The 23,347-nt window shown below is 40.7% G+C and overlaps 1 protein-coding gene across 4 annotated transcripts in view; it reads left to right on the forward strand.

The window, feature by feature from the left end:
- Positions 1 to 23,347, forward strand: part of AFF1 (ALF transcription elongation factor 1) — a 163,609-nt gene that overhangs the window by 71,848 nt on the left and 68,414 nt on the right. For all 4 annotated transcript variants that reach the window (XM_084627188.1, XM_084627190.1, XM_084627187.1 and 1 more), the window contains exons 3-4: positions 3,235 to 3,355; positions 3,937 to 4,836. In XM_084627188.1, the coding sequence (XP_084483314.1) occupies positions 3,235 to 3,355; positions 3,937 to 4,836 (1,021 nt within the window). The remainder of the gene's footprint in view (positions 1 to 3,234; positions 3,356 to 3,936; positions 4,837 to 23,347) is intronic.

The following is a 23,347-nucleotide window of genomic DNA, read 5'->3' on the forward strand; positions in this document are numbered from 1 at the left end:
TACACATGATGTTTTATAGCTTGGCTGGCTAGGTGACAGAAAATGTTTTCAGCTCCCCCAGGCTGTCTAGCCTCCTCCAGAGTTTATTACCAGCATGCAGTATGGTGTCATGGTAGTTAACAATATTGTGGTCAGCAGAGGAGAAAGATGGGATTGAGAGGTTAAACTTTAGTCTAAAAACATACATGCACCCTCTCTACTTTAGGATTGTAGGCAAAGACTCTTTTTTAAAAAAATAGGCATCTAAAGTTAGGCTCCTAAATCTATATTTAGACACCTGGGTAGGTGGTCTGGTTTTAAAAATACTGAGTGCCCAGCATTAATCCTGACTTGAACGGGAAATACAGGATGCTCAGTGTTTTTTAAAACAAGGCCACTTATTATGGGGCCTGAGTATGGGTTTAGGAGCTTTAAGCTCCTGTTTTTTGAATAGCGTAACCAGAGTAGGATTGCAAACTTTCTACTTGCTCAAGACCGAGCACCCTTGCCCTGCCCCTCCTCTGAGGCCCCACCCATGCCCTGCCCCTTATCCAAGACCCCGCCCCTGCTCATGCCATCCCCACTCCCTCTGTCGCTCGCTCTCCCCACCCTCTCTCACTCACTCATTTTAACCGGGCTGGCTCAGGGAGCTGGGGTGCAGGAGGGGGTGAGGGCTCCAGCTGGGGTTGCAGCCAGAAATAAGGAGTTCAGAATGCGGTAGGGGCCTCTGGGCTGGGGTTGGGATGCAGGGGGTGTGAGGGCTCTGGCTGGGGGTGTAGACTTTGGGGTAGGGCTTTGGATGAGGGGTTTGGGGTGTAGGAGGGTGCTCCGGGCTGGGACTGCGGGATTTGGAGGGCAGGAGGGGGATCAGGGCTGGGGCGGGGGGTTGGGGCCTGGGAGATGGAAGCAGTGGCATGTCCCTTCTCCCGCTCCTACCTCCTATGTTGAGGGTTGGCCTGGCAGGATCCCTTTTCGACTGGGTGTTCCAGACACCTGGTCACCCTAAATCGGAGATCAAAAAGATATATTGGTTTCTGTTTTCCTGCCAAGGAATTATATGGTGCCCCCAATAGAGGACATTGCTCATATTATACAGATGCACAGTGTTGTGAAAGAGACTCTGTAGTGAAGAGTGGGAGGGCCCATCCATTCTAAGATCTGATGTTCGTGCTATTAACTTTTTCCGAAAAAAAAAAACCTTTTGGCCTGACCTTTTCCATGTTTGTTCTCAATCGTGAAGTGACTCTTGCAAAGTTTTCAAAGGAAATGTATTCAACCATTTTTGCTTACTAGAATGTGGGGAAAATGCTGTTACATGTTTTTAAAAAAACCCTTTCCAGATCATTCAAATAGCAGCATCCTTAAAACTTCAAGGTTCATTGTCAACTTTAATCTATTACATTTTTTTTTTTAAAAAAAGGAGGCAAAACTAGTTTCAGGTACTAAATCTGGCCCAGATTCCCTGTGTCAGTATTTGTGACTTTTACAATCACACGTTTCTATTTAAAAAACAAAAGATGGGGGGCGGGGAAACACCCCAACAAAACCCCTCCACCTTATTTGCTGTGTGAACTCTCTTCCTTTCTCCCTCCCCTTCCAAAACAACAACAAAATCACTTGGAGAAACTGACTAGCTAACTGACTGTACACAGGAATAAGTGAACCTCACGACACACACAGTGCTGTTAAGTACACAAAGTAAACAAACTGAAAAAACCTTACTATTTCAGCTACATCTTACCTGTAACAATAGTACATGAACATGTTTCGTAAAGAGGGGTTTTTTTTCCTGTAATCGACTGTGCGCCTTTCAAATCTGGCATATGTGTATAGTGCTACTCATTGGGAATTCATGCTTTGCTACATTTGGAAAAAAATAAGGAATAATAAAGATGAAAATTATTTTTAAAATTTGCATATAGCTAACATAAATTGCATATGGCACATTAATTTTCCATAATGTCATAAGTACGTACTGGCTGTACTCATTTATCTGGAAGTTTGCCATTGGATAGCATCATATCCCAAAAGTTGAACAGTCTCAGATACCCTGCCAGCAGTGGACAGACTGCTGGGTGAACTGTTAGAGCAAAATATGATCTTTACAATCAAACAGTGTTTTATCATCACATTTGTATGATAAAATGTGTCATGGACTAGCACAGAATTGAGAAAATATCCGAAATCCACCCTGAGTGAACTGACTCCTGTGCCAAGACAGGCCTCTGCCTTTCTTTTGGGTATGTCTAAAACTTTTCAATGCGAGGGATTCGGGGGAGAGTTGTCATTGATATTTTAATATTGGGACACCATTGTGGCCTATCATGTCAAGAGGAATGTAATCACTGTGCGTGTGCAGTAGGCCATGAGAAAGGAAGGGTGGAACTCACACAGACTTTCTCTCACAAAACGTACATACATATTAGAGCAATGGATTCTTTTATTTTCCAGTAACATTTGTCAAGGGCAGCTCAATTACTGCATCTGGTTTTCTACAAAGTCTTCCTTTTGTGGATGTGTCACAGTTCTGTAGCTGAATTGAAGTAGGCACAAAGAGGTCAAGGGACTTCCCTGTTCTCTATCTGTTTGTGAGTGGCTCTAGTCAGTGTTCCCTTGATTCTTAAACCCTCCTCTTGCTTGAATACTTTCATCAGATTACGTGACCTCCCAAATAAACAGCTTGGAAAAAAATTTCATTGAAAATAAAGCATTTAATTTAAAATTTACACCTCTTCAAGAGGGTGATATATGCAGTGTTCAGCCTAGAAGAAATATAATCCCTTAAAACCAGGGGCTTATAAATGGAGGTTTGGGATTTTAACAAATCAGGTTTGGAGAATTATTGCTATGAAGGGGGCAAAATGGCAATTGTCATGTAGACCGCTGCCTCTGAATTTGAATGACAGCTCTGCGATCAGAAACCTTGCTGACATCTCCTCTAGTTGAGCATCTTTATAAAGTTATTAATCCATTTGCTCGCCTTGGTGTATGATGTCAGGAATAAAACTCTTCAGCATAGCCTACACACTGACACATCTGCTGTGTGAGCTCTTTCCACACCATGTGCTGACTGCCTTATCTGACTGATAGATCGGTCCAATTGTCCAATAGATTTTCTGATTTTAAACTCAGTTGGCTTGTTGGAAGTGTGGTGTTAGCTGAGGAAATGGCTTTTGTCCAGCGCAGACCCTTGTTTCGACAGTGCTAGATGGAAGTAAAATGCTAACGAAACTTTTTTCCTTCTCTCTCCGAAAGCTTGTACAATGAGGATAGAAATTTGCTCCGGATCAGAGAGAGAGAGAGACGGAATCAGGAAGCTCTTCAGGAGAGAGAGACATACCCGGAAAATACCCCCCTCTTTGCAGAACCTTACAAGGTATTGATAATGTATCATGTTGCAGAGAGGGAGGCGGAAGGAGATGTGACCTTCGTGTGCACTGCAACATGTCTACATGTACAGCAGAACCTTGTCAATAAGCATTGCAACCCCTGAAATAGGCACATGCAACCTCCAGGTGTTTCGCTTTGCATGTTACTAAAGTGCTAAGTTGGGAAGCTCTGCTGATGATGTAGTGGGGAGGGCCAGTTTGAGACCTCATGGTCTCCATGAGCCAGCCAGTGAGTACTTGTGACTCATTAGGACTACCCATTCATCAGTAAGTACAACAGGAAACAAGGTAGTTGGTTGGTGATGTGGGGAACTGCTAAAGTCCTGGTTGCACCCTTTACTCACATTTGATTAACACTCGTTCAAGCAGCTTCTTTCACAGCAGGGAGACTGCAGACATGAGTAAGTGCTACCTAGGGAAAGTAAAGCATGTATAACTGTACCCTAAAATTGTGATAAAGCGGTTTCTTCTGAAAGTAAGCCACTTATTAATATGCCTTTCTTGAAACTGGATCTTGGTTATCTTTTTCTAACTCTTGTATTTTCACCTCTCTACTTTCCTGTTTCAGACTAACAAAGAAGATGAATTGTCCAGTCGAATTCAGAACATGCTGGGCAATTACGAAGAGGTGAAGGAGCTAATCAGCACCAAGTCCCATCAGAATCTCATAGGGATACCCAAGAGCATTGTTCCTCTCATCCATCAGGGAAAGCCTGATCGCCCATTCTTTCCTGAGAAGACCAGCAGTACATTACCAACCTCATTCCAGCACAGCACCCGCCACCAGGCCATGGGACCCCCTGGTTTGGCTCCCCCCTCTGCTAGTAACTCCATCCGCTACCCAAAGACACAAGCAAGAATGGAACCAGCTGCAAGTTTGCACACCAAAAGCCACAGCTTGTCCAGTGGTCAGAGCCAAGGCCCAGAACATGGACGCAGTGGTCAAGAAAGCCATCCCGGTGGTCGCCAAAAGAAAAATGATAGACGTGTTGATGAAGATGGTGCTGATGAACTGCAAGACACCCTCTCAGAGCTTTCTCCCTTACTGTCCTCTTTGTCTTCTCCAGTGGCACCCCTGTCACCTCTACATTCCAGTCAGCATATCCATTCCAGGTCACAGAGTCACAACAAAAGTCACGGGCAGACTTACCATCCAATTAAATCACCTCAGGACTTTGTGGCGGGATTGCATGATAACGAAATCCGGGACAGTTCAGCCATTAATCTGGCCCAACCATCTTCTCAGACATTTCCTCCAGCCTTGCCGCCAAAAAACAGTGTAATGCAGCAGAAACCTACTGCATACGTCAGACCAATGGATGGCCAAGATCAGGCGCCAAATGAGTCACCGGAGCTCAAGCCACTTCCAGAGGAATACCCTGGACAACCCTATGGGAAAATAGCAGATTTAAAAGCAAATGCCAAGGCCAAACTATCCAAATTGAAAATACCTTCTGAGCCCATTGAGGTGAGTGAAATTGCTGCTGTTTTTCTGAGCAGGAGCTGCCAATAGAATGCCTTAAACTGAACAAAAAGAGGAGGAGGACTTGTGGCACCTTAGAGACTAACCAGTTTATTTGAGATAAGCTTTCGTGAGCTACAGCTCACTTCATCGGATGCATTCAGTGCTCAAATAAATTGGTTAGTCTCTAAGGTGCCACAAGTACTCCTTTTCTTTTTGCGAATACAGACTAACACGGCTGTTACTCTGAAACCTGTTAAACTGAACACTTAAGGAAGCAGAGGCTGGAGGGAAAGGGGCTGCTGGAAGGGTTGATTGTTACTCGCTTTTTGTGATGTGGTGTGAGATCTGAGGTTTGAGAGCACCATGTGGCTGGGTGGGGAAAATATGGCACATAGCTTTTATACACCCCTTAGGCTATGGCCACTTGAGAGAACTTACAGCTGCACCAATGCTCTAAGCTGACAGGAGAGAGCTCTCCTGTCTGCTAATTACTCTAGTACCCCCTGAGCAGCAGTGGCTATGTCGCCGTGAGAAGCTCTCCCGCTGACATGGCGCTGTTCACACCGGTGCTAAAATTGCCATAAGTTATGTCGCTAAGGGGGGTGGCTAATTCACATCCCTCAGCAACAAAGCTTAAACTGTATTCGCTGTTTTGGAGGAGGTTTTCAGCTCCTTAAACCTCAGGTTTGGGTGTGATGCTGCTGCAGTTACTTTCTGTGGTAAAGGCCGGTGAAAAATCATGCTCCCAGGAGATGAGGTGATGACCACATTTCTTGAGTCACTACATTGGAGATGGCCTGAGTCCCAGGTGGGTGCTGGAGGGGAGGGGAAAGAGTTGTTTACGTCCTCCACTGCAGAAAAGAAAACTGACTAGCCAGCTATTTGACTATCAGTGTGTTATTAACTAAAGTGTAAGCTGAAGTTTCCAAAGCCATCTAAGTGATTAGAATACACAGTTCCTCTAAGCCAGTTTTGAAAATCTCAGCCATACGTTACCAGGGATGGATTAATGTAAACCATTACATTAATGTAATGTCTGCTTGCCTCTTCTTTTTTTTTCTAACCCTTTTTGTGGTTCTCTTCTGATGCAAACACTCCCTTCCTCATCTTTTCTTAGTTAGACTCAATATTTAAACTGGCCTGTTTTCATTCACACGGCCTTCTTGCTCTTTTTAACCAGTAACTCTTTTCCAGAATGATGCATTTCAACCATATAAGATACAGCAATGTTGATAATGGGCTAAATGCCTGCAAAACAGAATAATTCATAAGTTAAGGTTGCTGCAATACTAAGTACTTTGCCCCAGGCAACAGGGTTTATGAGGAAACAACTGAGGATTTTGTATACTTCCCATGAAAGGAAGCTCAGAACAAAGGAGTGGCAATGTTATATTTTAATTTTTTTAATCAGAAGTTGAAAAACAGGGAGGAGGGAATTTTGATTTTCTTTTTTTCCTCTTTGTCTTTCTAACTCTTGCCTTGCACAGAAAAGGTTGTCTCATTCCTGGTTCCCTGAATCTGTTTTTGCTGACTGTATGAAAGTGTGGTTGATATGTCATGTATGTTTTGGCTCCTTTGCCTGAGCCACAAAAGTCTTGGGTTTCTTGAAGGTGCTGTGGATGAAGTTGTATTTGAAGTTGTCATTGGCAACAGGGGTTTCTAAATGAGAAGAAACTCCTGTGTGTGTCCTGTTCAATATGTTTTATAATATCTTTGTAAAACTATTTTTCATGACAATGATCCTCTGCTGGGAAGATTTGCATATTTCCTCCCTGACCCAGAGCCCATGAAAGATGAGCTGGGTGGTTTTGGGTGTCTGGTGGATGTTTGATAGCTTTGCTGTAGGTAGCTGTCAGCTCTGAGAGTGTCCTAACACATGCTCCACAGTGTAATTATCCCACAGTATTGTCTGAAGGGCAGTTTGACAAAAGAGAACTGAAGTGTTATTTTTCAAATGGCATTTTGCCATGTTGTAGCAAGAGGGGAAAAGGATGATTGGGGCCTGGCTTTGATGGAAAGGGATGTTACAGGGTGTTTTGTTGAGTATATGGTGTGATCTAAGCCCATTTCTTGTGGGGAAAATTAGAGGAAACTGATAGATACTAATGAGCAGTAGTGAAAAGACACTCAGGTCCAAGATTGCTTGTTTTCTTTTAAGCAATGAATTTCCCATCCTGCAAATCTGGTCTTAAAATAAGCAATGCAAAATGGTCAGGGTTTCATGTTTCATCTAACCAAATTTCTTGCTGCAGGGTGAAAAGTAAAGCAGAGTATTATCATAATTTCATTTTCTTCACATCATGGTTTTAGGGGAGCAGTGGGTTGCTAGCAGTTTTTAAATGTTGGCACTTTACGTAGCCATGAATTTTGGAGGTGCTTATTTTCCCTATATTTCTCTCAAATGGCACATCTCTTCTCCTCCCAACCTTCGTTGTTGTTGGGTTTTTTCGTGTCCCTTTCTACTTCGTTTACTTTTCTCTTAGTTTTGTCTCCAGTCTTTCTTTTACTTTCTAGCCTCTTACATGTCTCATGTCTGAGACGGGGTGGCCCAATGACATTATACGTTAGATGAAACTCTGCTTCCTTTTCGGCTTCCTCTGGGCACCTGAGGAGAAAAAGAGACTCTGCTAGTCCAAATACACATTCCGACAACGGGTCTGCCAGAGAGCAGCACTATTGTATATGCTAGCTCGGAAGTAACACTGGGGTGATAGCAACATGTAGGCACAATGAAAGAGGACTAGAATGTATTCCAGTAATTGGCTCCGTAAGAACAAGACCTCATCTCCATTTATGTTTCTAGCCATATTTCATAATCTGATAACATACTCAAACACGTCGCTTCTGAATATGCTGAATGACTCAGACCATCAAATAGCATAGCTGTCTTCAATTTGTAACCTCTGAAAAGCTTTGGCGGATGTGTGCATTTGGGACAATGGTTCTGTTCAGCCTAGTAAAAGAAGCATGACTTTTAGATCATGAAGACATCTTGTTGTTCCAGCCTACTTATTACAACTTAATTTTAGAATGATTTTGGCCTTCATAAAAGGAACCATATCCTTTCACTAGTTAGGCCTAGAGACTCGAGCAGTGGAAACAAACAGTGGGATGGCATTCCTTAGAAGCTCTCTAGATATACCCTTTAATTGTTGGAGTTAGGGTATGTCGACGCTGGCACTTTGTCGGCAAAACTTTTGTCGTTTAGAGGTGTTAAAAACACCTCTCCCACTCCTCCCCCTCCCCCCCCGAACGACAAAAGTTTAACCGATGTAAAGCACCGGTGTGAATAGCGCTTTGTTGGCAGGAGCGCTCTCCTGCCGACGAAGCCGCTGGCGCTCGTGAGGGCTGGAAGCTTTTTGTTGGCGGGAGAGCTCTCTCCCGCTGACGAACAGCAGCTACACTGCACAGCCATGTCGCTAAAAGCAAGGTAGTACAGCCATTGGGTCTTTTTAAACAAAACTTCTACCTGAAATGCTGTGGCGTAAGGTTAAAAGCTTTTGACAGGAAACAGAGGTTAGTTATCCTTTTCAGGAGAGCTACCGTAAATGTCCTAGTTTTTAGTGAAGCAGAGAACGGGAAATGAAATGAAAATCTAGGAGCTGCTGGGTCTCTCCGCTTCTTCTGTTTCACACAATGTTGAAGTACTGATTGGATGTGACCTGGTGGAATTTCATTTATTCCCCCTCCTGTCTGCTGCCCATTTGCGGCACATTTTTATGGTTTTTAAAAATTGTTCAGCCCCAATTATGCTTGACAGTCACAGTCCAAATCCAGTTTTCCCTCATGGTCTCTCACAATCATGTGAGAGGTTGCCTCTACCAAATGGCTCTCAGCTAATTGAATTTCCAAGGCCTGCATGTCACCTGCAGCTGCGAATTAATTGTTGACAGCTTCTGCTCATGGCAACACTGACAAGTTAAGCCTTTGAGTTTGAATTAGACAAGCAGCTTCTCTGTAGAGTGAGTTAATCCACAGTGTATGTGAGTACAAACTGCACAACCCTTCCCCCCACCCCCAATTCTCCCCTTTCAAATTTACCTTTTCCTTTTTAAAGAGGCACTTACGTACTGTACCATAAGAACTCTTAAAAATAGATCATAAATGAAACTGAAATGTATTTGCCACCTACAAGTATTTCACTTTCTCTGTTTAGATCATAATTTTTGGTTGACTAAGGTCACTATCCCTCATAGCCCATCTTACCTTCACTTTTTATTCCTGCAAGGAAGCCAGTGCCTAACATGAACCACCATCACAGTAATTTCCAAAGTAACAGACGGCAATGTCTTAAATGGGATTCGCAAAAAGAAAAGGAGTACTTGTGGCACCTTAGAGACTAACCAATTTATTTGAGCATGAGCTTTCGTGAGCTACAGCTCACTTCATCAGATGCGTATGCATCCGATGAAGTGAGCTGTAGCTCACGAAAGCTCATGCTCAAATAAATTGGTTAGTCTCTAAGGTGCCACAAGTACTCCTTTTCTTTTTGCGAATACAGACTAACACGGCTGTTACTCTGAAACCTGTCATTAAATGGGATTGACATTATTGCAGACCCAAGCAGCAGTGAAGCTGGGTTGTGAGAGAGACTATGAATCTTAAGCGACTGTAAAGGAGAAAGTGATTGGCAAAATATATCACTTTTGCTCTCTAGGGTTTTGTTTTACTTTTGCTTTTTCCAGGCTGAGTTTTCTGAATGTAAGGGGGGCTCTCTGTGTCTCTGCTGTAATGGAGTCTTGTCAGGGCTGTCTTTTTGCGCCATGCTTCCAAAACATATATATGTTGTTTACTTTTCCTGATAACCCTGTGCTAGCAGCAGGCACAACGTGAACAAAATGGCTTCTGCTGGGATTACTCAGGTTGGCGTTATTCAGACCAGAAAATTAGTCATTAGTCATATTCACCTCTGCAAACTTTCCACTGGGTTCCTATTCAAAAATCAATCATCACATATTCAGTGGTAGTGACTAAACATGTAGAAGAAAGTCTTGAGTTGGGGTGTCTAAAGAGAGAATCCTAAACTCAGGTATCCAGTGCGAAGTGCGTGCTCGGAAGGCACTAGCACAGGCAAAGATTTGTTGCCCTGAATGTCCACTGCTTTGCACCTCGTGTAATCAGAGAGCCCTAAGTAGGTGTTATGTACTGAGAAATCAGAATATGCTCTGAACAAGGTGCAGGACAGTGCAGAGCGGATTGATTCTAAATCAGCAAGCAGGAAACTTGGATTCAAATCTTGTTTTTCATTTTTACTTTTTATTTTCCTACATAGAGTTTAATTCTTATTAGGTAGTAGCCATCAAAACATGTTGATTTACAATTAAATATAGCCTTTACAGTAAATTGGCTGCTTTTTTGCTAACCGGGTGGGTATGCTATATCTGTACTAATTTATTTAAGCAATTATATCGCTTAATTTACATTTTTTCAGATTCTTAATATTTACTATAAGAAAATGGTGAAAGATCCATTTCTTATTTACAAGATGATTAGTTTCTTTCTTGTGATTTGTGTCCAGCTCTGTTTGGATGGAAATTCAAATTCAATTAAAAATGCACAAAAACTGCATTGTGAAATTTTTTTTATTAGTTAAATAAAACTACCTGAAATGTGGTATATACATAAGAAAGTTTATCAAAACATATTTTGGATTTAAAACTGATTTATTAAACACGGGAAGTATTTGTGGTTAGTGAATTGAACTGCTTGTTTCTAGTCACCATGTTCTTCAGGATTTTAGAACTGGTAGATCTTGTCCATTCACACTTCGCTTTGATTCTTAGAGTGGAAGAGGAAAGCAAGGTTTCCTGCTTTTTCAGTTCTCAAGTGGTTTCTTAACTTTCAATGAACTATTCCTTGAACTGAACTAGTTGAATAAATTGAAATGAAGAAAATATTCTCTGTGCACTGGCAGAAGAGGCAGTTGCCATCAAAAGTTAATTGAGCACTTCATCAAACTCTGGTCCCAGGTGCTTAGCCATGACTTCCACCAGTTCAGTGGTTTGACTGCCTTTAAAATTTGGCCGCAAATATGTATTGCTTAACATTTTTTATTTAATTTAAACGTTTTAATAAATTATAGTAAGTTTAGGCCTTAACGTAAATTGTCTTTATTTCAAATTTAATTTTAAATGTTTGGTTTAAAAAAAAACAAAAAAAACCACCCTGTATTTAATTTCAATTTAAAAAAAAAAAGATTTCCCCCGCCCCCTCCCTCAAATTATTGATTTTATTCATCTTGGGAGAGTGGAAGAATCAAGCCCCTATTGTGGCAGTATATAGTAAATAAAATGGATTCCAAAACCAAAAATCTTTCTTTTAAAATGAGTTAAAGTTGCTCTAACAGTGAGTGTCTCTATCTACCACATCACTTACAAAACCCAAGCCGTAAATTATGTGAAAGCATGAGAATTTTTTCTTTTGAGTTTTTAGAATCAGCCTTTTTAATGGAACCCAGGCTGGAACCTAAAGTATGAAGAGGCAGTCTCCTCTCCTTAATATATAACATGTCTGCAGAGATACAATTAGAACCCTGTCCTCCAGGTCCAGAAACAAAGAGCACTTCCCTGTTGCACTGTGGCAGATATCTGTAAGCACTTAGCTACAGGCGAAACTTTCTGTTCATTCTAAGCTGTAGTCAGCCACTAGAGAGTAACTGCTCACTGGTGCTCGGGCCTGCTTCCGCTGAAGTCAATGGCAAAAAGCTCTCACAGGTATCGATCTGAGCAGGAGTGGCCCCACAACTGTGCACAATAAAAATTGTTCAGTTTGCATAATTGTAATGTGTGTTCTTCAAAAATAGTAAGGTGACTTAATGGTATGGAAAATTTGCAGGGGTAGTAAGTAATTTTTGAACAAGAGGAAGACAGAAATATTAGCTATAAGTCAAATCTGGGTAATATTTTTTTTTAAGGACCTGTAACCCAAAACCAGTTTGAACTGACTTCCAGCTTGCATGAGGAAGCTGGGTGCAGTCATAACTGATGAAGAGGCAGTAACCTCTCCAAATGTTGCAATGCAGCATTGTGACAAAAGAGCTGCTGCAATTTTGGGTCACATACAGGAGAGGCATAATAATGTGGAGCAGGAAAGTATTATTTCCACACTATGGCACTGTATCTATGCTAGGATTTTAACTGTTCGACACTGAGGGTTGGATAAGGTCCCTCATGCTCCTCAACAGACTAACACGGCTGCTACTCTGAAACTCCTCAACTTGTGTTGAACTTGATTGTCCTGCTGTGGAGGGGTCGACTGCACAATAGGTGTTCAATTCATGTGACCATACCCTTGCTAGCAGGGCAATTGAGTTCAACACCAGTTGGGGTCAAGAGGGAATTGTGTAGCTGGTGTAGATGCAACCTGTGCATCTAGTAAACGTTTATCCTGAATCCAGTTTATGGATAGGGAATACGAAAAAGATTGTAAGTATTTGAGGGCTGAAAAAACCAAGAAGGGAGGAGAAGATTAATTATTTAACATGGTACAAGGAACTATAACAGGAACTGACCTGAAGAAATTAAAAAAAAAAAAAAAGATAATTTAGGCTGCATAGCTGAATAATCTCTCTTGGGCTTTGCTTTGTTAAATGTATCCCCCCAAACACTCAAAATGCAGCAATATAAATTGTAATATTTAAAGACCTATAACCATATAAAAGGCATACACTATATGTTCCAACGTCACAAACACTGACAATCAGATACAGGAAGGGTAATAGATTAGACTTGTTTTATAATACATCTCTAGAAACACCAGGAAGGTGCTTGGATATCACAGAGAGCTATCTTGTAGAAGTAACTAGAGACAAAGAGATTATTACCAAACGCTAACTACCATATCAGGACTTCAGTGCTGCCAGCCCCCAAACACTCCAAAATCCAGAGCTGGCTGCCCAAAACATATGAGTGCTCTAAAAATCATACGATTTTGGAATATAATAAAAATTGGATTTTTTTTTATTTGCATTCTGACAGGTCACGTTTTCTAGATTTTTCTCCACAACTCTGAGGGCTAGAAACTTTAATTTTAAAATGAAAGCTAAGGCCTTATCTATACTGCCGCTTGCAGCGCTGAAATGTTCTTTGCTCAGGGGTGTGAAAGAACACACCCCGGAGCGATGCAGTGTAGACAATGCTACAGTGCTGGGAACTACTCCCCTCGTGGAGGTGGTTTTATTACAGCACTGGGAGAGCTCTCTCTCCGCGCTGGAGCCGCGACTATACAGCCACATTAAAGTGCTTCCCCAGCATACCCTAAGATTCTCATGTAATCACACAACTTCTTAAGCTTTAATTTCTGTGAGGTCTCTGGCTATTCCAGCAGTGGCTATAAACTCTAGTGATGCTGCTAAGCCTTGCAGTAGATAACCTCCTTTGGCATGCCTCTGGAGTGGTAACTTCCGTGACCGTTGGCCAAGCTACTTAAAGAAAGTTATAATCCCAGCAGGGGGACCGGAGGAGGTTCTAGCATTAACTACTTGACCTTGAATAACATTTTAATTTGGGAACTAAACTTTGTCAAAGTGATCCTGTCCAAATATGTGCACTGGACCAGACTGACCTTCTTTTACGACAAGCCATTTATTTTTAATTGAGTAGATGAGAAAGCTTACACTGCTTTTTTTTTCCAAATTGGGGAGGACAACAACAACAAAAAAACCCAGCAATTGTTCTGAAGCGTAATAACTGACAGAATGGTTTGTCAATTAAATTGAAGCTTTCTTTATAAATCTCCCTCTTACCTAAGATGAAGCATGATCAGTTTCAAGCCAAAATAAAGAGCTTTTCAAAAACTTGAAGATGATGGGTTGTTTTGGGGCTTTACAATAAATACGAAAACATATTTCCAAAATGTTTTGGAAGTGGAAGTCTGATGGAAATTTTCACCCTTCACGTTGATTTAGTATTGCAGTTTAAATTACATTATAGAATTTTGAAAAACAAATGTGCATAATGTACTTTTTTCTTTGTCATAAACTGCAGTGGCTTTCGTTGCAGAAAATTGAGTGCAGTTACTAATAATGTTGATGACTACCTAAAAATCCCGTGAACGATTTGTATGGGACATGGGAAACTCTCTTCAAGCAGGTTTCAGAGTGGTAACTGTGTTAGTCTGTATCAGCAAAAACAATGAGGAGTCCTTGTGGCACCTTAGAGATGAACAAATTTATTTGGGCATAAGCTTTCGTGACCTAAAACCCACTTCATCAGATGCATGGAGTGAAAAATCCAGTAAGCAGTATATGTATATGTGTGTGTGCATATATATATGTATATATGAAAAGATGGGAGTTGCCTTACTAAGTGGGGGGGTCAGTGCTAACGAGGCCAATTCAATTAAGGTGGAAGTGGCCTATTCTCAACAGTTGATTACTTTTGTAGTGCTAATGAGGCCAATGCAATCGAGGTGGATGTTGCCCATTTCCAACAGTTGACAAGAAGTTGTGAGTATCAGTAGAGGAAAAAATACTATTTGTAGTGATCCATTCACTCCCAATCTTCATTCAGGCCAAATTTGATGGTGTCCAGTTTGCAAATTAATTCCAATTCTGCAGTTTCCCATTGAAGTCTGTTTTTGAAGTTTTTTTTGGTTGAAGAATTGCCACTTTTAAGTCTGTTGTTGAGTGTCCAGAGAGATTTGAAGTGCTCTCTGACTGGTTTTTGAATGTTACAATTTTGATGTCTGATTTGTGTCCATTTATTCTTTTGTGTAGAGACTGTCCAGTTTGGCCAAAGTACATGGCAGAGGGGCATTGCTGGCACATGATGGCATATATCATATTGGTAGATGTGTAGATGAACGAGCCCCTGATGGTGTGGCTGATGTGGTTAGGTCCAATGATGGTGTTCCTTGAATAGATGTGCGGACAGAGTTAGTTGGCACCAGGGTTTGTTGCAAGAATAGATTCCTGGGTTAGTGGTTCTGTTGTGTGGTGTGTGGTTGCTGGTGAGTATTTGCTTCAGGTTGGGGGGCTGTCTGTAAGCGAGGACTGGCCTGTCTCCCAAGGTCTGTGAGAGTGAGGGATTGTCCTTCAGAATAGGTTGTAGATCCTTGATGATGCTCTGGAGAGGTTTCAGTTGGGGGCTGTAGGTGACGGCTAGTGGCGTTCTGTTACTTTCTTTGTTGGGCCAGGCCCGTAGTAGGTGACTTCTCTCCAAACAGTGGAGAATGTAGGACATTGTCTTCAGGTTGTGTTACTTTTCATGTCTGTATCCAGTGATGGTGGCTGGTGTGAGGAATATTCACCAAACAGAAATAAAAGGCCACGTACGTACTTCAAAGAAGTTCAGACAGACCTTTTCAGTGTAGAAAAACAGTACATGAAAAGTTTGAGTAGCAGCCGTGTTAGTCTGTATCCGCAAAAAGAAAAGCAGTACTTACGGCACCTTAGAGACTAACCAATTTATTTGAGCATAAGCTTTCATGAGCTACAGCTCACTTCATTGGATGCATGCAATGGAAAATACAGTGGGGAGATTTTATATATACAGAGAACTTGAAACGACGAGTGTTACCATACACACTGTAACAAGAGTGATCAGGTAAGGTGAGCTGTTACCAGTAGGAGAGGAAAAAAACCTTTTGTAGTGATAATCAAGGTAGGCCATTTCCAGCAGTTGACAAGAATGTGTGAGGAACAGTATTGGGGGGGTGGGAGGGGAAGAGATATAAACATGGGGAAATAGTTTTACTTTGTGTAATGACACATCCACTCCCAGTCTTTATTCAAGCCTAAGTTAACGGTGTCCGGTTATATCCTTGGTGATGTGTACTCACAAATAAGAAAACAGTGAGATGAAATATAAGAACTGTTTTGATCAGTTATTTTTATACAGCCTGGTTTGAAGCAGAAACATTACAATATCTAACTAAAAGCATTTCAGATTGCTCATGTAATTACTGCTAATGCGGAATATGACTAATATGAAGAAGAAAAAGTGTAATACAGAAACCAGCAGGAAAGCCTGAGCAAGGCCAGAAACAGATGACAGCCAAGAGTTCCAACAAGGCAACTTCAAAGCAAACACTGAAAGCAGCAAAAGGTGACAGACGATATGCATGTTAATGAGCTCAAAACAATACCCAGCAACATGACAGCATATCCCAGTTTCAAAAGTAAAAACAGACATCTCTCAGAGGAGGAGGAGGTGAATGTTGCCCCCAACTGCTTGTCTACACCTCACCTCTAAGCCTCTCATTCTGGGCCTTTTAACTGCAAGGAAGACATGGGTCCTTTTTTGCAAATTTGTAACCCAGTTATCAAAATTTACCGCCCCGCTCCCGAACATCCATGTGGTACTCAGTATTGGACAGGTTTCAGAATAACAGCCGTGTTAGTCTGTATTTGCGAGAAGAAAAGGAATACTTGTGGCACTTTAGAGACTAACCAACTTATTTGAGCATAAGCTTCCATGAGCTACAGCTCACTTCATCGGATGCATCCGATGAAGTGAGCTGTAGCTCAGTATTGGACAGACCACTGCCAGATTACTTTTGGCAAAGAAGCTGTATGTTTGTTATGCAAAAAGCTGGTATTTCAAAATGAGACTTTTTTTTCCTTCTGGCAAAAATATTTACAAATTTTTATATGGATCAGGTTTTTGAAATATTGCTAGTTTGAAAGAAAGCTAAGGCTACTCCTTCAGGACAGCAAGGGAGGGAGAAAACTTTCTGCCTTTGTGCAACACTAACTTAATTGATCAAGCTACTTGTATTAATCTACTTTGGTTTTCTGAAAAGTTTCTGTAGGATTCATTCTCCATCTGAGTCCCAAAGCCTGTGGTATCTTACACCATGTTAATCTAAAGTAAAGCTGAAAAAAGGGTAAATATACTCAGTTGAAATTATAAATCAGGGTTTATTTATTTTTAAATACATAACTGATTTTTTTAAAAAACAAACCAGTAGGGGGCAGTTGAAAATGTCAACTTTGCAAGGTGGGCCATGCAATTGGGTGACTGTCAACTGGCAGGGGAACAGCAAGCTCAGACTTATGAGATGGTCCATCATGTTCATTCCCAAGTAACAGAAACTACTATTCCCTCCCAAAAAGTAATTTTTCCATTGATAAAAGAATAACTGTTAGATTTTTACAACACAGTATTTGCTAACCATGCATCAGCACTTCCATTATAAACATCCATTAACGGAGATTGAATTTTTATTACAGGGTTTTATATTGTGGCATTATATTGTCTAAAACTGGAATGAAACTATTTTTTTAAAAAGAAAAAAGTTACAACTATTATGTTATATGTTGTGTATATATGATTTAGTTCCTCTCTCTGATACTAAACTTCTGGTACTCTTGTAGCTAACACATGGCTCATTTTAAAAACAACATCTTGGCATGTATTATAATATGGACTAATTGTTTGTCTAATTTTTGTTAAAAAGAAACTTAGGGCCAAATTCTTCCAAGACCTTATTATCAGGTGCTATGCTTACTATCATGTGTGGTCCCCTGGATGTCACTGAGACTGCTTACCACAGGATTTGTAGGATCATACCATTAATTCGTGTGAGAGTGTCGGAACAGGGGGTTGGTGGTGGATTAAAAAAAAAAAAACACTTTGCAAAAAAGATCCTTTTAGTTGTTGTTGTTTTTTGTTTCTTTTCAAGTATTTCCTGTACATACTTCACATGGAATGGCATCCTCTTGCCAGCATTCCGTCCTGTTAACTACATTTCATTAGTCTGGCTCCATCTGGTTAATAAAAAAAACAAAAAAAACCACCCCCTCACCCCTCAAATTTAAATCAGACCCTTCTAAATAATATGAAATAGTGAATTATCATTTAAAAAAAAAGACTGGAGCCAAAGCATGCAGGTATAAATATGTAAACACAAAAAGCTACTTGTTATGTGATTTAGCAGGTGATTCCCACTGGACATGACGGTTTTTTCCTCTGTACCTTTTCTCCAGACAGAGCCACAAGTTTTATACATGATGGAAATAAAATAATAACAAAATACCAGAGCAGCCATAAAGTCTTACATGATACATCTTCAACCAGCTTGGTTCGTAGGTTTGAAAACTCTCCACACGGTCCTTTGGCAGTTTTGACTTGTGCAAAGGGACAGATGTTGCCAATTTCAAATGTACAGGGGAAAGGCAAATATTGCTAAGCAACCATGCACTTGAGAGAGCGTTTTTAGGAGAGGAGCCAAGGGAGTTATGCCTGGGAGCGCTCTCGGCTTCTCATGGCTCAGTGCAAGGGAAGAGATTAAAAGTTCTTTCCTGTCAGGGTTACCACTGCAGCGGCCAGCACAAAAGACACTAACCTATTGACACTGATTAGGGTTGACAAGGGAATGTATGAAAACAGGAAATCTCTCCTGTCATGTAGGAAGGCAGTAAGACATGTTCACAGAGGTAAGTGCAGCACACAAACATGATTTGGTGTTAAGCTGCCTCTTCTAGAGCAACTTAAGGTGTTTACTAGGCGGTGGAGGGCTGGGGGGTGGGGGGGAGGGGAGGAGGAACCAGGGCAGATAGCAGTGTGGGAGGCCTTGGCTGCAATTTATTTTTCGTTTGTCTATAAATAGACAAGTGAAGGACTTGTGGTTTGTTAGGGGCTTTTTACAACCTTTGATTTAAAGGCTTTTTCATTGAAAAAGGGATTCAAGTGAACTTCTGGAGCTATCAAAGGACAAAAGAGCTTGTAAACAAGACAAGCTTTAATGGCATAGGTATAGCTGTGCCCCTCCCCTTACCCCTCCCTTGCACACACTTGATAGATAATTGGCAGGTGGTGCCTGTTTCTTTTCTTTAATTGTCTTGGATTCCATTGGAGATGTTTCTTAAGAGGTTGAGTATGACAAGGCTTGTAACTGTGTGGCAGAAGGTACGTCTGGTATCTAAATCCAGCTCCATATTTTCAGGAAAACTGCAAAATGTTTGAATATTGAATTTTTTTTCTGTTTGTACGTCAAAATCGCACTTTCCCTGGATAACTTTTATTGAACTGTCATCTGCACTCATGGAACTTCTGGTTGTGGGGGTGTGGATTTTTAAAAAAAAAAAAAACAACAAAAAAACAAAACAACCCTCATGTATTAAAAGATAAATGCTTAACAGGCTTTATATTCTGTTTTTTGTGGTAAATGACTGCCAGTTAGCCACATTTCTGGTGACACTTCGTGGATCAAAGATACTATAAATACACGCTATGTAAAGATAGTGCTGCAGGTAGTAACTGTTTTGTGGAATTTTTGGTTTTCTCGTTTAAAACATCGACTGTGATCCTGATTCTGATGATGTTCTCCATAGTATAAGGCAAGGCACAGGGAAACCATTGCTGCCATAAGCCGCTGGAAACATGGTTGCTGCCCTGGGTTTTGGTGAAAGTTGTCTGGATGTTAAGGTGGTGAAGAGGGAAAGACAGGATGTGTGTACTGCTGTTGTAAAATACCCATACCATTGAGCTGATTCATGTAGTTTGCCTGTGGGGTTCAAGACTCTGCAAAAGGCCACAGTCAAATGCCACAAGCAGATTCTAAATTAAGACTGTGTTCGTAATAATATTTATAGTGATACATGCTAAATTATAGGTAGATTCTCCTATTCCAATGTATCAGCTGATCATTGCAAGGGGTCGGAAAGGAATTTTTTCCTCCTACGTTACCCCATTGTACGTTTGGCCAGATGCACCGTGGTGGTTTGTCCTCCTCTGGAGTCTCACAGGTTGGCCATTTCCAGAGTTGGAGGTCCAGTGAACTAATGTATTGTAGCAAATACTGTGCTTCCCATTACACTGGTTGCTGCTGCCCTATAGTTTTGTCACTTGGACATACCCAGAGAAATAATGTGCAGAACACTTGCATTCACAATAGGAAAGATTCTTGCCTAGAATCACTTCATTCTGTTCACTCATTTATTTTTCCATTTGGTTATTCATCTTATTTCTCTTAGACAAGTCAAATAACATTTTTTATTATTTAATTATTCCATACCTTTTAAATTACACAGCGTTACATTTAAGTCACCGGTGAAATTCAAGTACTAACAGCTCCGGATGTTCTCTTTTGTAACCACTGCTTTCTGGCTTGCTCATTTCTATAATAATACTGGATATTTGTGAATGACAATCATTTTTTAGGAACTGGGTATTGTAATTACCATGTTGGAAGGGTTTTCTTCCTTTTACAACCTTTACCCTTTATTTCTGGCGCACCAATATTTTTCTTTCATTAGCTGTATTAACAGTGCTTCGTATTACTGCGAAACTAGTACAAATCTTTATAACCGTCATTGGGGACTTGGGTGCTCTTTTGCATGCATACAGGTGTAGGAAGTGCTGCGAAGCGTGACCTTGGCAGTACATCATGACATGATTTTTGGTACTGGGAACATATTGCACCCCAAACAAAATGCAGTGGTGAATTTTTCTAGTGGTTTAAGCAGTTCAGAGGGGCTAGAGACTTTGAACGAAGTCATACCTGTGTTCCTTTGCATACAGCTAAGCACAAAGAAAACAGACTGGGCACAATAGTACCTAGGTGTTTCATTTAACAATATTTTTTCTTTCTCTTACTCTTACAATGAGGTGGTGTCATGTCTCTCCTCCCCGCCCCTCAGAGATTGAGGAAAAATCTTACGTTTGCTTTGGCTGATAAGAGAAGGTAGATCAATAATTCTCAGTTTAGGAGCTAATTTTTACATGATTTGCCAGCTGTAATGATTGTAGGTAATGATACTCCACCCTGGCATGGAGTGTTATTCAGCAATGCCAATATAATCTCCAGTTTAGGTGGTTTAAAGTCGAATTATTCAGATGTGCGTTTTGCTTAACTAGAGGATAAATGTAATTGTCGTAGTTCTCACTAATGATGATCACTACAGCTGAAGTTTAAGATACAGCTTCTGTTCACTTCCCATTGTTCATTGCTCATAGCCTGGGCCCTGTGTCTAATGCAATTGTGTAGCTGTGTCAGGTGTCACATAATTATTGATTTGCTTGCATAATGGTAGTGCCTGTAAGTCCTATCTGAGATCTGGCCTTCATTGTGCTAGGCACTATACACAGTATGAGGGGGTCACTGCTGCAAAGAGCTTACAGTCTAAATAGACCAGACAAAAACGGGGGACAGGAAGCATTATGTCTGTTGTTGGAGATGGAGAACTGAGGCAAAGAGAGATTAAATAACTTGACCAAGGACCCACAGAAAGTCTTTAGTAGATCTGGGAATGATCCCAGGCCAGTATCTTAACCATGTGACCTTTCTTCCAATCTGAAGGAAGGGTGTTACTTCTCTTGGAATTTGCCATTGTGCTCCAGAATCTAAGAGCTTTAATTTCATATTACCATGTCTCTAGCCCTTGTGGTTGCAAAGAAAACCTTCAATATGTGAAAGGTGGGTAGATAAAGGAAGACGGCTGGAAAAGATTGCTCTGAGAAAAGTGAAAACTGACCTGTTGGTCCCAATAGAGTGTTAACTCATGAACATAGTAGCATGTTACATGCCAGCATTGCTATGGAATGGCAAACAGTGGGAGAGTATGGAGTGGAAAAAGTAATAACTGTCAGGGTATGAAACAAGGAATCCAAATCTCCTTCCTTGGCCTGGGTTTAAAATTGCTTTTGCCCTTGCTCAGGAGGGGAAGAGTCACAGCATTTTTCAGATCCCGGAAACCTTAACTATCTCCTCGTTGTCAGAAAACAAAGCAGACTTGCTTTCCTGTGTTCCAAAGAACCCCGCTGTCACCACCCATGTAGCTGCCCAAACTGCTCCCAACTCTGACAACTTTTACAATGTTGCCAAGTATCAGCGGGGTAGCCGTGTTAGTCTATATCCACAAAAACAATGAGGAGTCCGGTGGCTCCTTGACTCCTCGTTTTTACAGTGTTGGTAATTGAGTCATACTAAAACCTGCAGCACAATGAAAATGGAGGAGGTGTTATTATAAATTGAAATTAGTATCACAATATATTTCGAGGAATATTGTGCTGGACTAAGCTGGGGGAAAAAGTTTGTAGGGGGAAGTGCTACTTAATTTCAGAAGTCTCTGCTACCTCATTTTGATCAAATGTGTAATGCGGAGAACATTGCACAGCAAGTTCGTTTGGTACAACATCATCTTTGCTTGCCCTCCACTCAGATATTTGTAACATTTTGTGCATGCAAAGCTGACTCAGCTGGTTTTTTTGCTGTTTACGGATGTAGAAAACCATTTTTTCTCCATATTTTCCCACTGAAATTTTTGCTACATAATGCAGAGCTACAAACTTCTACTTTGGTTTATTTTTAGTAACCTTTATTGAGAAAGAAGGAAAAAAATATAAATCAATTCATTATTTCTAAAGGTATGCTCACTTAAAATTGTCAAAGACGCACATTACATTTCCTCCCCCCTTCCCCCTCCCCCCGAGTTGCTTACATTTAGGATGAACTGTGGTGATTTAGCAGCACTTATTCTTTTCCAAAATAACTAAAAAATAAAATTGCTTTTAAAACCTCAGGGAAATTAAGGTCCCAGTTCAACAAAGCATTTATGCATGTTCTTAAGTGTTCACTGAAATAAGGACCTAAATGCAAACACTTGTTTTAATGCAGCTTTGAAGTTTGCAAATAAAGCACTGAAAAGTCAGAAAATTCAAAGTTAGGGCTTCCCTTGTAATGCTATGCCTGAGATGTTGTACAGATTAAATACTCTCTATTCCTCGTTAAATACAAACCTTGATGTGTTAGCTGCTTGTTTTACAATCTGTATAATAAAGTACAGAATGTGCGGAATGGGGCTTTAAGATTGTGGGGAAATGTTAATCGTTAGAATTTCCTGACTTTAGAGTGGTTGACTTCTAAACCTGAACCCTGCATTAGTACTAGTTGGGAATCTTGCAGTCAAAATCACTTCTTATGTTAAGATTTGTTTTCCTCCATTGCACAAGATACTGGTTTGTTACAGTGCTCCTTATGGGCTGTGTTCTAGCTAACAGTGGTTTATGCAGACGACATAGATTTTACAAATAGAGGTAAAGCTAGAGAGTGAGGTGACAGTAGGAGGATATCATGTTGAGTCAAATTCATAGCCAACCAGTCTTTCTCCCTTTAAAAATATGTGGGCCACTCATTTTGAATATTCAGCTTGTCAGCTCATTATATTTATATCAAAGAAAAAATGCTTAAAGCTATGAGCTATGGAGAGCCTTTAAATTATAAATGTTGACTTCTATTCAGATGAAAGTGACTTAAATAAATGAGTATTTTTGAAAAGAAAAACTCTGCGATTGAATGTTTACTGAATCTGCCATAACGTATCTGGCCTACTCTGTTGGGGCTGGGTTTTGCAATACGTATCTTCTGTCTGGAAGTATTGGAAGGATATCATCTGTGCTGTCTCAATGCTAGAGGTCTTCCTCGTTTCCTTGCTTACATGGCTTTCCTTACTACAAAGCAGGATTAGTTTCCCCTCCATTTTTCTGTATGACAGGGTGGTGTTAATTTTAGCAAAAATTTCTTATTTATGGAAACAAAATATTAACAAAGAAACTGAAGGTGAATTGTATTT

Source organism: Lepidochelys olivacea (genome assembly GCF_965140295.1).
Source record: "Lepidochelys olivacea isolate rLepOli2 genome assembly, chromosome: 4".
In the NCBI taxonomy this organism is placed as follows: domain Eukaryota; kingdom Metazoa; phylum Chordata; order Testudines; family Cheloniidae; genus Lepidochelys; species Lepidochelys olivacea.